The sequence below is a fragment of the Canis lupus genome, chromosome 23 (assembly GCF_003254725.2).
Source record: "Canis lupus dingo isolate Sandy chromosome 23, ASM325472v2, whole genome shotgun sequence".
NCBI lineage: Eukaryota > Metazoa > Chordata > Mammalia > Carnivora > Canidae > Canis > Canis lupus.
The window spans coordinates 41,388,726-41,404,104 of NC_064265.1; the positions used below are offsets into that span (position 1 = coordinate 41,388,726).

General features: G+C 34.7%; 1 protein-coding gene across 2 annotated transcripts in view; it reads right to left on the reverse strand.

Moving 5' to 3' along the window:
• Positions 1–15,379, reverse strand: part of PLOD2 (procollagen-lysine,2-oxoglutarate 5-dioxygenase 2) — a 94,441-nt gene that overhangs the window by 30,040 nt on the left and 49,022 nt on the right. For both annotated transcript variants that reach the window (XM_025448800.3, XM_025448799.3), the window contains exons 4-7: positions 7,542–7,705; positions 4,146–4,258; positions 1,908–1,971; positions 627–724 (exon numbers count right to left, since the gene is read on the reverse strand). In XM_025448800.3, coding sequence (XP_025304585.3) covers positions 627–724; positions 1,908–1,971; positions 4,146–4,258; positions 7,542–7,705 — 439 coding nt within the window. The remainder of the gene's footprint in view (positions 1–626; positions 725–1,907; positions 1,972–4,145; positions 4,259–7,541; positions 7,706–15,379) is intronic.

Sequence of the window (15,379 nt, forward strand, 5' to 3'; positions counted from 1 at the left end):
GAAACAGCAGATGACATCTCCCCTCTCTCTCTTCCCACAGTGCATATCTGTTCATCTCTTTTCTAGGTACTTATGAGTAAACTAAGCATCTCATTATCTCAGAATACTGCTTTAAGCACAGTTTTCATGAAATAGATATTAAATTTATCTATGAATTTTGCAGTCAATAACATTTTCAGCAAGCTCAATTATATATATTTGAAAAGCATCCAAAATTGCATGAGTCACATTAAATCTTTGGCAACTATAACCCTCAACCTTTATATAAGTACAAGAAGAAGCTTCCAGCCCTTTAGTTATACCTCAATCTTCAAAGAGTTGTTAATTGAAAAAAATGGTGACCTACAGACCTGCATATTTCCTATTCAGATAGGATATCCTACAAGGGAAATATGGCTCCTTCTCACATTCACTGTTACTATTAAACATTAAAGTGAAGTGTGTTACAAATAGAATAAGCAGGTATCACTTTGCTCAGGGAACATCATCAGTTTGATGAACCTAAAGGAAACCACATAATCTATAACGTAAAAGATGAAGCCAGTAGGTTGCTAGCACCAAAACAGAGCCTCTTTAAGAGTCTACCTCTTAAAAATAAAGGAACAGGGGTAATCACTGTGACTCACCTTCGTGGGTCCATTTCCATTAACTGCCACTGGTAATGTTTCATAAAAAACATTCTTAGCTCTAGCCTTGCCATTTTCAAATTTCAAAACAACTTCATCTGGGTTAAAAAGAAAAAAAAACAGATTTTAGTCATTTAAAACATATGTGTATTCATATACCCATATACATGTATACATATATCTTTTGGTTATAAAATTTCTCACAAATACCATTCCACATGCCACAGCGCTTTTAAAATTTTTGCCTACACTACATCAGCAGAGCACCACAATCACTCCAACACGGTACTAGCAAGCTGAGGTGCTAAGCCACTGGAGTGTCTAGTACAAGGAAAGCATCTTTGCAATCCTGTCTCCAGGGACTCTGTGTGATGCAGGTGGAACACATAAATTACTGTCTGAATGTATTCAACTGTGAACAGGAATCCTTGCCTGCCTTTCAAATATAAGTATGGTGAATAGAACACTGCCAGACACAAACAAAGTCTCCACAATTGGCCATCATTGATAGCATTGCCAGTTCTTGAAAATCAGGCCTATTGCAATTCCCAGGAAGATACAAGTCAGGTGGGAGCAGAAACCGTTTTTTTTTGTTGTTGTTGTTGTCTTCCAGTTCCTTTCCTCACATTTCCTAAGCACTCTCAACTAAATGCTTTCTTTCTAAAAAGCTTCTAGGGCATGAACTGCCTTGAAGAGTTATACTGAACTGCAATGTATTTCTAATGTTTAAAGCATTAATGCATTAATGAATTAATATATTTTTATTTTTAATATATTAATTACTGTATTAGGATATTTTTGCCAAGATATTTGTCTATCTAGGAAAATACACACAGGCATACACGCATATGCACACAAAAACACAGACACGTAGACACACACACACACATTCCACAGTCCATTACCAGTTACCTTCAACTATGTACAGTACTCTAATATACTGAACATATTACTGAAACATATACTGAAAAATTTGTAATAATAAGGTATAATTAATTTAAAAATATATCTACAGTCTCCAGATAGATGATGAGACATTAAATTCTAAATTACCTAAAGCTAGAAGCTTATCTTTTTTTGCACTAGTCTTAGGACATGATTTTAAGTAAATGTATTTCACCTATATCAAGCTAAGCTCAAGTCCATTATTTCTTAAAAGTTGTAGTATCTGTAACAGTAAACCTTAATCATACTCCCAAAATGGATATAGCAAAGGACAGACAGTTGAAAACACAGGTGTTCATTTGTATACATAAGCAATTCAGTATTTAGGAAGCATACCTACAGCTCCATTTAAAGTCTGGAAAATTTTGCATTTGTGATCCAATGTGATGTTAATAGCTTCCTAAAAAGTGACAATACAGATACCATTGAAAATGACAACAAAAATATAAACAATACTATCATATTAATATAATTTATTCTCTTGCAGAATCTAAGGATATGATTTTTTTTTAAAGTTTTTACTTATTTATTCATGAGAGACACACAGAGAGAGGCAGAGACACAGGCAGAGGGAGAAGCAGGCTCCCTGCGGGGAGCCCGATGTGGGACTCGATCCCAGGACCCTGGGATCACCACCAAAGCCAAAGGCAGTTGCTCAACCACTAAGCCACCCAGGTGACCCCTAAAGATACTGTTTGTAAATTATTCCAGCAATACTCTTCAGAAAGAAAGGCTGTAATTTTATAGTTGAATTAAAGAATAAAGGGAACGGCAAAGGATTCATGCTATTCTCCAAACAGTTCCACTTCTCTACCTTATGACTAATTCTGACCAGTGAATTTTTAGCAGAAGTTAAATGAATCACTTCTAACCTGGAGCATGGAGCTTCCAGTTTGAAACCCTAAGTATGCCCTTTGGCACATGAACTGGTAAGACTAAGACAGCTGCTCCAACAGCTTGAATCCCCAAGTGACAACATAAGCAGAAACCCTCTGCTGACCTAGAATGGACACACAGCAGGAGAAACAGACCTCTGTTGTGTTAAGCTCTTAAGGTTGGGGTTATTATTGCAGCATAATCTCCTATCTGACTGCTACAATAGGTATATAATTAATCAACATAATCATAAGGATTAATCTGCTTTACAAACTTTATGATTTTCAATGGACCAGTTTTTCAGCTACATTTCTGTCATAATAATATTCCTAAAATTGTTAGAGATTGAATGTTTGCATCGCCTCAAAATTCATATGAAGTCCTAACTCATATGTGACGATATTTGGAGACAGGGCCTTTGGGAGGTAATTAGGGTTAAATTGAGGTCATCAGAGCGGTATTCTCATGACAGAATTAGTGCCTATAGAAGAAGAGACACCAAAGAGCTTGAACACTGTGTGTGTGTGTGTGTGTGTGTGTGTGTGTCTTTGTGTCTCTGTGTGTCTCTCTCTCTTCAGCATGTGAGGACATGGCAAGAAGGTGGCTATGGTCTACAAACCAGAAAGAGTCTTCACCAGAAACCAACTATGCTGGAGCCCTGATCTAGGACTTGCAGCCTCCAGAACTCTGAAAAATGCAGTTCTATTGTTTAAGTCCTCCAGTCTACGGTATTTTGTTATGACAAACTAAGTAGACTAGGACACATGCTAACCAGATAAAATTTTATGCTTAGAGAAAATCTTAAACATGATTTATACAACTAAAAATACTACGAACTCAACAGTGAGATTTCAGAGAAAGCATCCTGAAGCAGAAAAAACTAAATAAGACTCAAAGTACTTTCACAGTTGAATTACACCAAGAAAGACAACCATCATGCTGCATAGACTAGTACTTATGCCAAGAGTAGGTTTCTCCTCCAAGATGAAAGAGCAAGTCCTCAGGCTTGCTGTGTCAGGCACATAAGAGCAAAAAAAATGGAGATGAAGAAAAATAAACATTTTAAGAATAAAGTTTCTTAAGTATTAAGTGTCTAATGAAAATACTTAGATGACTGAAATATTTATCTAAGAAATAGAAGCAGCTAGAGTTGCAAACTCACCATAAAATATACTTAAAAAAAAAACATGTTTCCAATAACAGCACCCACAAACTATATAATTCAGTAAATTTTAGAACTATATCAGTTACACACAGTGAATTTATGCAACATTAACTTACATTATGTAAATATATTTAAAATATTCTCAAATTAGAGAACTTTGGTTTTACTTTTTCTCCAAAGTTTCATTTAATTCAATCTCAGAAATATTCTTTCAAGGGCTGATAACACACAGTTATTGTTCCCTCCATTCCCCTCCTATTAATAGAACTCAGATTTTCAATAGGCAATTTTTGCTTAAAACAGAGGACATTTTCTTTGCATATTGTTCATAGCCACATAGATATGTTTTAGTCCAAGAAAAGAGAATTTTTTTTTCTAGAAATGTTATTTAAAGAGAGTTGATACATCTGAGATGGCTCTTTATTTGCTATTCTATCTGATAACTGCCTAGAATATGGATGCATGGTGGAGCTCCAGTAGCCATCTTAAACCTTAAAAAATAGATTACATTGAATATGCGAGCTGTTACATACCCTCTTCAGTGGATCAATGTAAATTTTGGTGTAAAATAGCTGGTCATCATCATTATCCTGGAGATTCCACTGTTGAACTATCTGGTTGATATTTGGAGCATAACCGATAAATCCTGCAATATAATAGAGAGAGATTAGAGAATCAAGTAGTTAAAAACCAAAACTTGTGTGTATTAATTCCACTGACCAGTTGCACAGAGTTGTAAAGCCATTAGGCCTAATCCGTAGGTTGGAATTTTACAGTTTACCATGAAAGAAATAAGTTCTTGGACATCCTCTGTTTTATACATAAACTATAATAGAGTGAGTTTTTACCACCAACTGCAAATCAAAGACTCTTTTTGAATAAACACATCCTCAAAATTAATGGACACAAGAGAAGGATTAATGTTTTCCAAGGCTCCTAAGGGAAAAAATTACTAGGAAAAGAACAGAATAAGACAAGAATTTTCTTCCTGACCTTCTAAAATGTTCTTTCTTGGATCCTTTGGAGAGGATTCACTGTTTCTGGAAAAAAAAAAAATCTCTACTACAGTGGTTTCAGTGTCAGTGCCAGTGATACTAGCAAAATCAAAGGAATGTTGGAAATGTCACTGACTGCAAACATCTCAAAGAAATTCTATATCTAGGACATTTTGAGAACTTTTCCTTTCCTTGAACTAGTCATTATTGTACCTGCTAAACCATTTTCTGGCTAGATTTTATGTGTCATACTCTGGAGAAAGGAAGTCTAAAATTGGATTGTTCTCCTTGGCCTTCAAGCATAAGCATTAAATTTGCCAGTAACAGTTGTCTATAAAAGACACAGACAACAGGATCATTTTTCCCCTGTTTGAATTTTCCTCTGCATTTCAGAAATGCAGCCAAACTGCTATGTTTCATTGACATGCAATACTTTTTAAAAGGAACCAATGTTACTCCTGTTAACTGAAAGAAAACTTATTTTTTTACTCTCAAATTTAAAATTTCCTCATAGGAATAAAAGAATGAAAAGAAAGAAGTCTGGGAATATTAGTATTACCTAGAGAAGACAAAATGAAAACATGCTTAAACCAATCACCGGTTGCTCATTTTTGTTATTTTCATTAAATTAAAAGATCATAAAACACTGAAAAATAGCACATTCTTAATTCTTATAACCATTCTACTGCGATGAAAATATGTCCAAGTAGTGGCATATGACATTTTCCAATAGCTTATATTACTGTTTTTCAAAAATTACATTTCCTTATCCTTTTTATAAATCTACTTCAATATTGAAAAGAAATTCCATTTTCACAGTATGTGAGATTTCATGATTTATATTTTTAATTAAAAACTGCCATATTATTTCAAAACTAATAAAGTTTATAATATTCTGAAATTTTCCTGATAAATACATTTTCTTTCCATAAGTTTATATAACCATAAACAAAACTCTGTCCCTTAAATAACTCTCAATATACCTTTTATGAAATTACATAATCTTTTGTTGAATATATTTAGATTTCCCAGCATCACTTTAATTATTATGACTACAGATAGCATAAGAATCATGTTTCGACATCCTTATATGATCTCTTCCCCACTTAAAAGCACCTTTCCCTTGATTATACTTGTTCACAAAGGCACTCACTTGCTGGTTTTCTGCTGTTTTCATAGTACTGTACATCTGTCTGAAATTTAGATTCCTAAAGAGATATTTCACCATCTAGATGAATTTACATATGATACTTTACTACATATGTCATGTTTAGAAAAATTAGTAAATATGAAATAAAACTTCTCCCAGAGGTCTATAGCTAAATGCCTTTTAAACTATCCAGGACTTCGGATAAGTTAAAAGCTAGCCATGTGTTACTGAGAGCCTGACAGTCTGGAGGCACTAATCCATAACCGAGGGTTCAGACAGAGACATCAAGAGTGGGGAACAATCTAGAAAGAACCTTTGTCAGTGAGTAAACTGTAAATGTAAGAGGAAAAGACTGCTAAGGTGATGGGGTCGGAATGACCAACCTGAGAAAATCTAGGTTCTGACTTGAATATGGAAGTAAAATCCAAAAGTGGTACATAGATTGGGAGAAATATAAAATGGTCAAGAGATCCCCAAATGAAAAACTGTGGTTGTACTGAGATGGAGAGAAAAAGTAAGTTGAAACTACGCAATACAAACTGGAATTTAAGGTTTCACAAGTGCAGTATTTACAATGGGCTGACAAAGTTCCAAGGTACATCTACAGGAATGGGTTGCTAAAATATTTTGCAAGTAAGGAGAGCTGGAATTGAGTCATCCCAGAGAAACTATATTACTTGCTAAAGATTTCCTTGCCAAAAGTGGCTTAAGCAGAGCCTAGAATCCAAAAATGCTGCTACTTCAAACAGTACTCACTTGAACTAGACTGAATAGTATCAGTTATGTACATGTAAGTCACCAAAAAAAATCTGTTTTCCCAATGTGGCTTGTAACTTCCACCCAACTTGTTCAACATGTTCCCCATCCTATTTGGTTATGTCTTCTGGTCATATGTTTATATTAATCTCAGTCTAAGGAAAACATTTTGGAGTCGTAATAATGTCCAAAGTCAAGTTTTATTTTATTTTTTGAAAGGAGAGAGAAAATTTTGTTCCTTGAATCCATGGTGGAGTAGCTAATGCAGCACTTTATACCCAAACATTCAATGCTGAACCTTTTTGACTAGGGATTTCAAAATAAATCACTCATTTACTCTGATATTAAAATATAGATAAAGGGATCCCTGGGTGGCGCAGCGGTTTGGCGCCTGCCTTTGGCCCAGGGCGCGATCCTGGAGACCCGGGATCGAGTCCCACATCGGGCTCCCGGTGCATGGAGCCTGCTTCTCCCTCTGCCTGTGTCTCTGCCTCTCTCTCTCTCTCTCTCTCTCTCTGTGACTATCATAAATAAATAAAAATTAAAAAAAAAAATTTAAAAAAATTTAAAATATAGATAAAATTAAGTAATGCCTATTTTTTACAGACACATGATTGTAGCCCGCACTTTTTCCTAAGTAAGGGGACTTACTACATCCATTATGCTAGAGCCAGATAAATCTCAAACTGTAAGCAGAAGATTATAGTGTTTCCTTGAACAACTGAATGTCTTTAGGAGAAATCATTCAAATTTGGGGAACATGGGTTTTCTCACTTATAATCTGGAAATGATAACATTTACACTGCTTGATTTTGTTAGGAGCATCACATGCTACAATATGTGGAAAATCTTTTGTCAACCACAAATTACACAATGGATTCTAAATTGATATAATTTTTCATAGTAATAAGACGATAATGTTTTTTTAAAGTTTCATTGTCTAGTTACATATACAAAAAAGATTGTTTCATCAATATTTATAATTTTCAATCACTAGCATTAAACTTCTCTGCCAGTAGCTTACCCACCTCCCGAATTCAGGTAGCGTTTCCCAATGTGCACAATGGGATACTTGTCTGCTAGTCTTTTATCTGGCCACAGAATTCCATCTGCTGCAAAGACCACTTTGTGGTTTGACTTTTGGAACTTTTTTAGAACCTCTTCTGGACCACCAGCAAATATGACATTAAAGCTGTTTAATGAGGGAGGGAAAAAAAGTTTTAAAATACACTTGTCAGAATTTAGGCACGTAAACCAAAAAATAATCACTAATAAAGTTAGAATTTAGAATCCAACAGAGAAGATTAATACCAACTATTTACAGAATCCTCCAATTTTCCCTCAATTTAAACTAAATAGATTAAACTAAATTATTAATGTTTACATATGTTGGCAAATGAAGTCCAAATAACAATTTTTTTAGTACTCGTCTTAGTATTCCCCAAAATCCAAATGCTAAATCAGTGTTGAAAGGTTAAAAAGTCAATAACTCACTATAGAACTTAATGATATAGACACAGTCATTGAGAGAGCAGCCATTACAACTGCCTGATGTTTCAATTTACTTTGTACCCATTCATTATAATTTCTGAAGATTTGATTATCTTTCACAAAATGTGTCACCTTAATAAATTCATATTTGAATCACTATTTAGCCTCAAATCTTAAAAGTGTTTAGACAAGTACATCTTTTTAAAGCTCAAAATTTGAAAAAAATTGTCTAGAAGTTGACACTATAATATCTATGGTTTCACTGATTTTTCTGGAGACATTATTTCTCATTGTTCATTCACAGAATGACAATGACTTAACAAAATATGAAGTGTAAAAAGCCACTGCTTGATATGCTTCCCGTCTGCAATAAATTCTTTATTCTTATTACAATCCCAAATACTTTTGCATCCTTTTTATTTTCACATCAGAGTGAAAACCTCTGACCAAAAGTTTCTAAAGATGATAACTTAATGACCTAACATCCCAGGTAGCAAACAATAAGAATAAACTAACATTCATGAATTCAGCACCAAGTCTTCCCAAGAGTCGACAGTCCAGATGCACTGCTGTGATATGAGAGTGGAGCAGTAAGGAGGCCGGCTGTTCCACATGCCTTGCCCAGCCAGACTCGCTCTCAAAGAGCTTGTTAATATGCCAGGATAGTGGTAACGCATCAGGCAACATTTAATAACTTTCTATATATGAATTATTTTATCAAAATAAAACACATCATTGCTCATCTCTATGAAAGTAAGAACCCCATGAAGTTTTAAAATTACTTCATACTCCAGCAAGAATAGTATAAGCTTATACTTGTGGCAGAGATGCTAACTGACCCCATAGGAATTCTGCTAAAGATGGCCCTGAAGCTAGATATGGCCACATGCCTAAGTCTGTCCAGTGGAATGTGAGTGGAACTGGTGTGCTTCTAAAAACTCCGGGTCGGCCTGCCCTCTCCTCCTTCCCTCTTTTTCTTTCCCTTTCATAGTGAACTATACTTTACAAGTAAAAAATACCTGACATACACGCACCTTCATCATAGAGTCTACTTCTGAATCTTAAAGCAAAACAAAACAAAAAATAAGAGAGTTAAAATGTTACTAATGTGTAACTAAATTTAGTAATTGTGCCCAGCCATTTTTTTTAAAGTAAAAATATGGTTGGAATCAGAGAGATAGACTATTTCTTTTCATTTTATATTGTTCTGGAGGATTTTAATTTTATGATTTTTTTTCTTCAGTTACAGAAAATATGATCTCAAAAATAAAACATATCTATATAAACATATTTTGGTACATAGTTTTCTCTTTCTTCCAGTACCAATAGACAAGCTTCAGTTAATACTAGTAATAACATATTCATAAAGGGACTCAGAGAACACAATTTGAAGTCCATTAGTTGGGTTTCTAAATTTCAGCTCTGTCATGTGCTAAGTTACCTTAACCCAGTTACTTAAACTCTTTATGCTTCAGTTTCTTCATGTAGAAAATGGGGGAAGGCAGCACCTATCTCATCAAGTTATTGAAAAAAATTTTAAAAAATTTTTGAAAAAAATAAAAATTAAGAATATCAGGCACATTATAAGCATTCAATGAGATTAGAAATTAACATTATTGTTACTAGAAGAAAGAGACTCCAGTCATAGGAGAGGCAGAAGGTAAAAACTCACTTTTAAGTTTATACCAATCTGTAGTTTATTTATTTATTTATTTTTAAAGATTTTATTTATTTATTCATGAGAGACACAGAGAGGGAGAGAGAGAGAGGCAGAGGGAGACGCAGGCTCCATGCAGGGAGCCCGATGTGGGACTCGATCCTGGGTCTCCAGGATCAGGCCCTGGGCTGAAGGCGGCACTAAACCACTGAGCCACCAGGGGTGCCCTCCAATCTGTAGTTTAAAATAAGTTTATTTGGGGGCACCTGGGTGGCTCAGTCCATTAGGCATCTGCCTTGGGCTCAGGCTGTGATCCCAGGATCCTGGGATCCCACATCCGGATGCCTCCTCCACGGGGACCCCTGCTTTTCCTTCTGTCTCTGCCTCCCTTTCTCTCTCTCTCATGAATAAATAAATAAAATCTTTAAAAAAATTTTTATTTTTATATACACATGTTAAGATAAATTTTAAATCAGAATAAATGTGTTCTGACTAAAACCTCAAACTGATTTTCTCTGTTGATTTAAAAACTGAATTAATCTGACTACACAAAATAATATTTATAAAAATGTATGAATTGCCTCTTTTTCTTATAAATATGTACAACTTAGTTCTTCAGTATGAGCACTTCAGATTTCTGCCTACTAGGATAATCCTGTCTTTTCAAACAGGGTTATTTTCCTGAAGACTCCTAGTTGTTGACATATTTTTTTTTAATATTAGGGGATTAGGAGAGAAGACCTTGTCATGAGAGGCAAGGCAAATAAATCAAACCTCTGGGACAGGGACTGTCCTCTAAGTTGCAGAACCACCCTAACACATTGTCTGGAGATGAAAAATAAGGCTTACCATGTCAGAGAATCACATGTTTGGAGACTTAGGCCAAGTGATTCAGAAATTTTGCAGGTAGCATTTTGTCTTTAGAAGTATAAACGCACATTTGGAAAGTGAATATTTTCTGTCTTTATAGCCCTAGTGAAGGATACAGTATCTATACTGTATATCTCAAACTATTAGCAAAAGCTAGTAGCTTGAAAAGGAGGATTTGTGGCAACTTTTATGATTTAGTAGTTTATAAGCATGTACTACCTTCATAACAAAAAACAATTATTTTAAAGTAAAATGTAAAGGCAAAAATTATGTTCACATAATTCAAGTAAGACTGAATAAAAATTTAAGGCTGCTAAAATTTCCCCATCTTATTTTAGTGGCATTGTCATTTTTTAAAATACTTTAGAAAAGTTCTCTGAATTGATTTGAAACTTTTCAAAGGGCAAGCAAGTTTTTCTACTTAAAATTACTTTGGCTACTGTAACCCAAATAATCAAATTTTTAAAAAATGCACAACGCTCACAAAAATAATTCTCATGGGAATTTAGTCCATTTAAATATGAAGAATAAAATAAAATTTTCCATAGTTAACTCTGGTAAATACTCCTGTGTCCTGCAAAAACCATAAGGTCCCACCTTATGTGGTCATATTGAGTTCTCTAACAGACACGTCAGCGTTCTATCTCCAACAGGTCATTCAAAACTTTTACAAGCGTTTGTCCTTCTGTGTTCCCTGTTTCTGTGGCACCATCAACCACCCAGTCACCCAGGGTGAAAATCTTTCTTCCAGCCTTGCCTCCTCCCTTTCTACAGCCTCTTTCATCAAATATTTCGCCAAATCCTATTGAATCCATCTACTTAATCTATTCAGCATTCAAATCCTCTCCACTTTTCTAGAAGTCACTGGACTAGATTAATTTAAAAACCCTATCAGCCCCCACATTACCTATCTCCTTCTCACTTCTGGTAAGGATTGTCTAACAAACTCTCCTAAAAACAATTCCAGCCTCCAGACTGGATCAGTGGTTCTGAACTAGGTTTAAAGCAGTACTCTGCCAATATTTACTATTTAGCCTTTTACAGAAAATACTTTTGGCTTTGAGGATAGTATTTTCTACATTGCAAGGACATAATTCTACAGTTGTGATGCAAAAAGTAGCCAAAAGCAATGAACATAGCTGTGTTCCAAAAAAATTATTTATAAAAACAAGCAGTGGGCTGGACCACGGTTTATCAATCTCTGACCTTGGAATAACATCTAAATGAATCAGCAACACAATAATAACTTTCTATTAAGTAACCTGTTCTGAAGCTAAACTGAATTATTTGATCTGTCATCTGTTTACTCATGATGTTCCATCTGCTTAGCATATCTTTTCTCAACTGGGTCCACACCATTCACTTGAGATCTATTTCAAATCTTACCTCCCCTAAAAAGTCTTCTACTTGATCACCTAAATGGAAAAGAGCATTTCCTTCCTTCTAACTACCACAGCTCTCTGTTCCTCTCTCCTTTCATGCAACATTTGATTTCTTGCTTTTCATGCTGGGAATACCTGCCGTATACTAGACTGCCTGTTCTTCCTTCATATGTCAGATTCACATCTTTACTCACATGTGTAGTTCCCTAGCCTTGTATTTTGAGGATAGTCAATAAATATTTGTTGAATGAATGAATGAATGAATGAGTCATCCCCAGTCTTAACAAGAAGCAAAGGCTAATGGGTAGCCAGAACAGAAAGCAACAGAAGAGTTCCCTAATTTCATTTATTTGTTCCTCTACAATCCAACACTTTCTTCATCACTGATGTAAACCTAAGCCAAAAGCTATAATCATCCAACTATTAGCAGCTAGTGGTTAAAAATTTAAGTCTAATGAAACTGAATCACACAAGTAGCAACATACCTGATATTTCTTGTCTTTAATCATGCTCTCACTGTAAACACATATCTATATTTCCATAGATAATACCACAAACCAAATACTATGAAACCACTCCCTCTCCCTCTCCAAAAAAAGGCAGCTAAAATTGTGAACCAGGGGTGCCTGGGTGGCTCAGTTGGTTAAGTGTCTGCCTTCTGCACAGGTCATGATCCCAGAGTCCCAGGATCAAGACCCATATTAGGCTCCCTGCTCAGCAGGGAGTCTGCTTCTCCCTCTCACTCTGTTCCTCTCTCTCACTTGCTCACACTCTCTCCCTCAAATAAATAAATAAAATCTTTAAAAAAAAAACAAAAACAAAACTATCAACCAGGGGACACCTGGCTGGCTCAGTCAAGGTAAAGCATGTAACTCCTGATCTCAGGGTCACGAGTTTGAACCTCACATTGGGTGTGGAGCTTACTTAAAAAGAAGAAATAAATATTTTCTAACAACAACAGCCCAGTTAAACTTGCAACATAAATTACAACAAAATCAGTACAGAATGATAAATACATTTACTGTTAGGAGTTTTGAAGGAAGGGGTAGGAATTAGCTCTTAAAAAGTGGGTACTATTTTAAAAACTAAATATTACTGAGAGGCTTTTTCCTCCAAATGGTATATACTTTCATTTCCTGTACAGAATTCTTACTGAGGCTGAGCAGAGGTAGGAGTCAATGAAGACAATGCCAGGCTGGAGAGTCACCTCCTCCAGACTGAGTAGCTAGTGCTGGAGTAACACCTAACAAAGAAGGCAGCCAAGGCGGGAATGGTGGCAAGACATCAAATCGCTCAAGCTGTTAGCTACCTGTGCAGCCCTGAGTCACCATGATTTGTTTCAGGGTCAGTCTCCTTATTGGTAAAATAAATAGTGAAAGAAAAGTTTCACTATTATAATAAATGAAAATTAAATAATATTATTTAATTATTAAATAGTAAAATAAATAAAAATTTCCCTCTACTCGTATAATTAAGTTTATCTCTGCAACATGAGAACTTTTAAATCTAACACATATTTAGTACACACACAGTAAGTATTCACTAAATTAATAAGGGAATTTAAAAAAAACTTTAAAAAAATTCCCAAAATTTATTATTATGCAGCTACAATATGCCAAATACAACATGTACAGAGCTGTGGATAGAAAAACATATCCGGGGGCAAGATTTCTGTATTACTCAGCCTCCTTGTCTGACTCCATTTCCAACCACAGTGGCCAGCACTATATTTGGCACATAACAGATACTTAATACACATTTACTCAAAAGAACAAACTCAAGGAGTTGGCAATCTGATTTGGAAAAAATTATATGTGTGTATATATATATATATATATGTGTGTGTGTATTATATATTATACACACAATAAATATTTGTACGTGTACACACAGATACAGTCAGGCAAATTAATGCCATATAAGAGTATCATATATTAATTTACAGATAGATAAATAGATAGATAACATATATAAACATCCAATGCTGTTTTTGTATACAATTTAATTCTTCCTCATTCCAACATATCCCCTAATATACTCAGTAAATATTAATAAGAACATTTGAGCAACTTGAAAAAAACAAGACACTCATTTCCTACATAATTCCTTTTTTTTTTTTTTTTTTTTTTTTTTTTTTTTTTTTTTTTTTTTTTTTTTTTTTTTTTTTTTTTTTTAGGATAGTCACAGAGAGAGAGGGAGAGGCAGAGACACAGGCAGAGGGAGAAGCAGGCTCCATGCACCGGGAGCCTGACGTGGGATTCGATCCCGGGTCTCCAGGATCGCGCCCTGGGCCAAAGGCAGGCGCCAAACCGCTGCGCCACCCAGGGATCCCCTCCTACATAATTCCTAAACATATTTCAGACTATTCTGGATGAGCCAGATGGCAGTACAATATATTTAAGTGACAGCTAATGATTTCAATCTTTCTTTCAAAAAAGGAAAAAAAGAAAAAAGCAATACTGAAACTAAAAACTCATGTATTTTGGCCTTCCTTCATAGTAATATAATGAAATGTTGTCCATTGCTAATGACTAGGTTCTTTGTGTCTGCACATTTAAATTGTCATCACTGCCAGGAAGGAGGAGTCCATCAAATAAACCTGCCATAGTTGATTAAAATTATAGCCATCATACTTGAAAAGCGTTGCTTTCAGAAAATTTTTATTCTGTCTTCTGCATAAACTATGTAAGTCAATATAAAATGCAAGCATACTGTGTACATAATCTTAACTATAAAAGGTATAAAATATTTACTTCTTGGAATAAAATAAGATAGTATTTGGTCACATCTACAGAATGTACCCATATAAATTATACTTAGTAACAACAAAATCATAAAAATATTTTTATAAACAATTAACAAAATGACCCAATAAAACATAATTTTTGACAATTTTCTAAAAGTAAATGATTCTAAAAAGATTACGCCAACATGCGAGGTTTTTTTAATATCAAAGTTTTTTAAATTATATTTACATACACACATACATACTACAGTATGAAATAACTTGAAAAAAAATTTGTGGTACACTCTCATATGGGTAGTTTCAGTTTTCATTTTAAGAACCAAAATCTTTGCCAAATATTTGGTTTTATCTAAATTAAATATTATAAATGCTACCTTATAGAATACATGTATAAACATCTAATCTCTAATTTTATTTTATTATTTTATTTTTTTTAAATGTTTTTATTTATTTATTCATGAAAGACACAGAGAGAGAGAGAGGCGAGAGAGAGAGGCAGAGATGTAGGCTAAGAAAGAAGCAGGCTCTCTGCAAGGAGCCTGATGTGGGACTTGATCCCGGATCACACCCTGGGCCAAAAGGCAGATGTTCACCTGCAGAGCCACCCAGGCTTCCCTAATCTCTAATTTTAAATGTTCATCCAAAAGTCAGTTTAGAATACATATTACCATTGAAGCAATGTTATAAAATTGTTTCCAAATTAATTCACAAAAACCTATC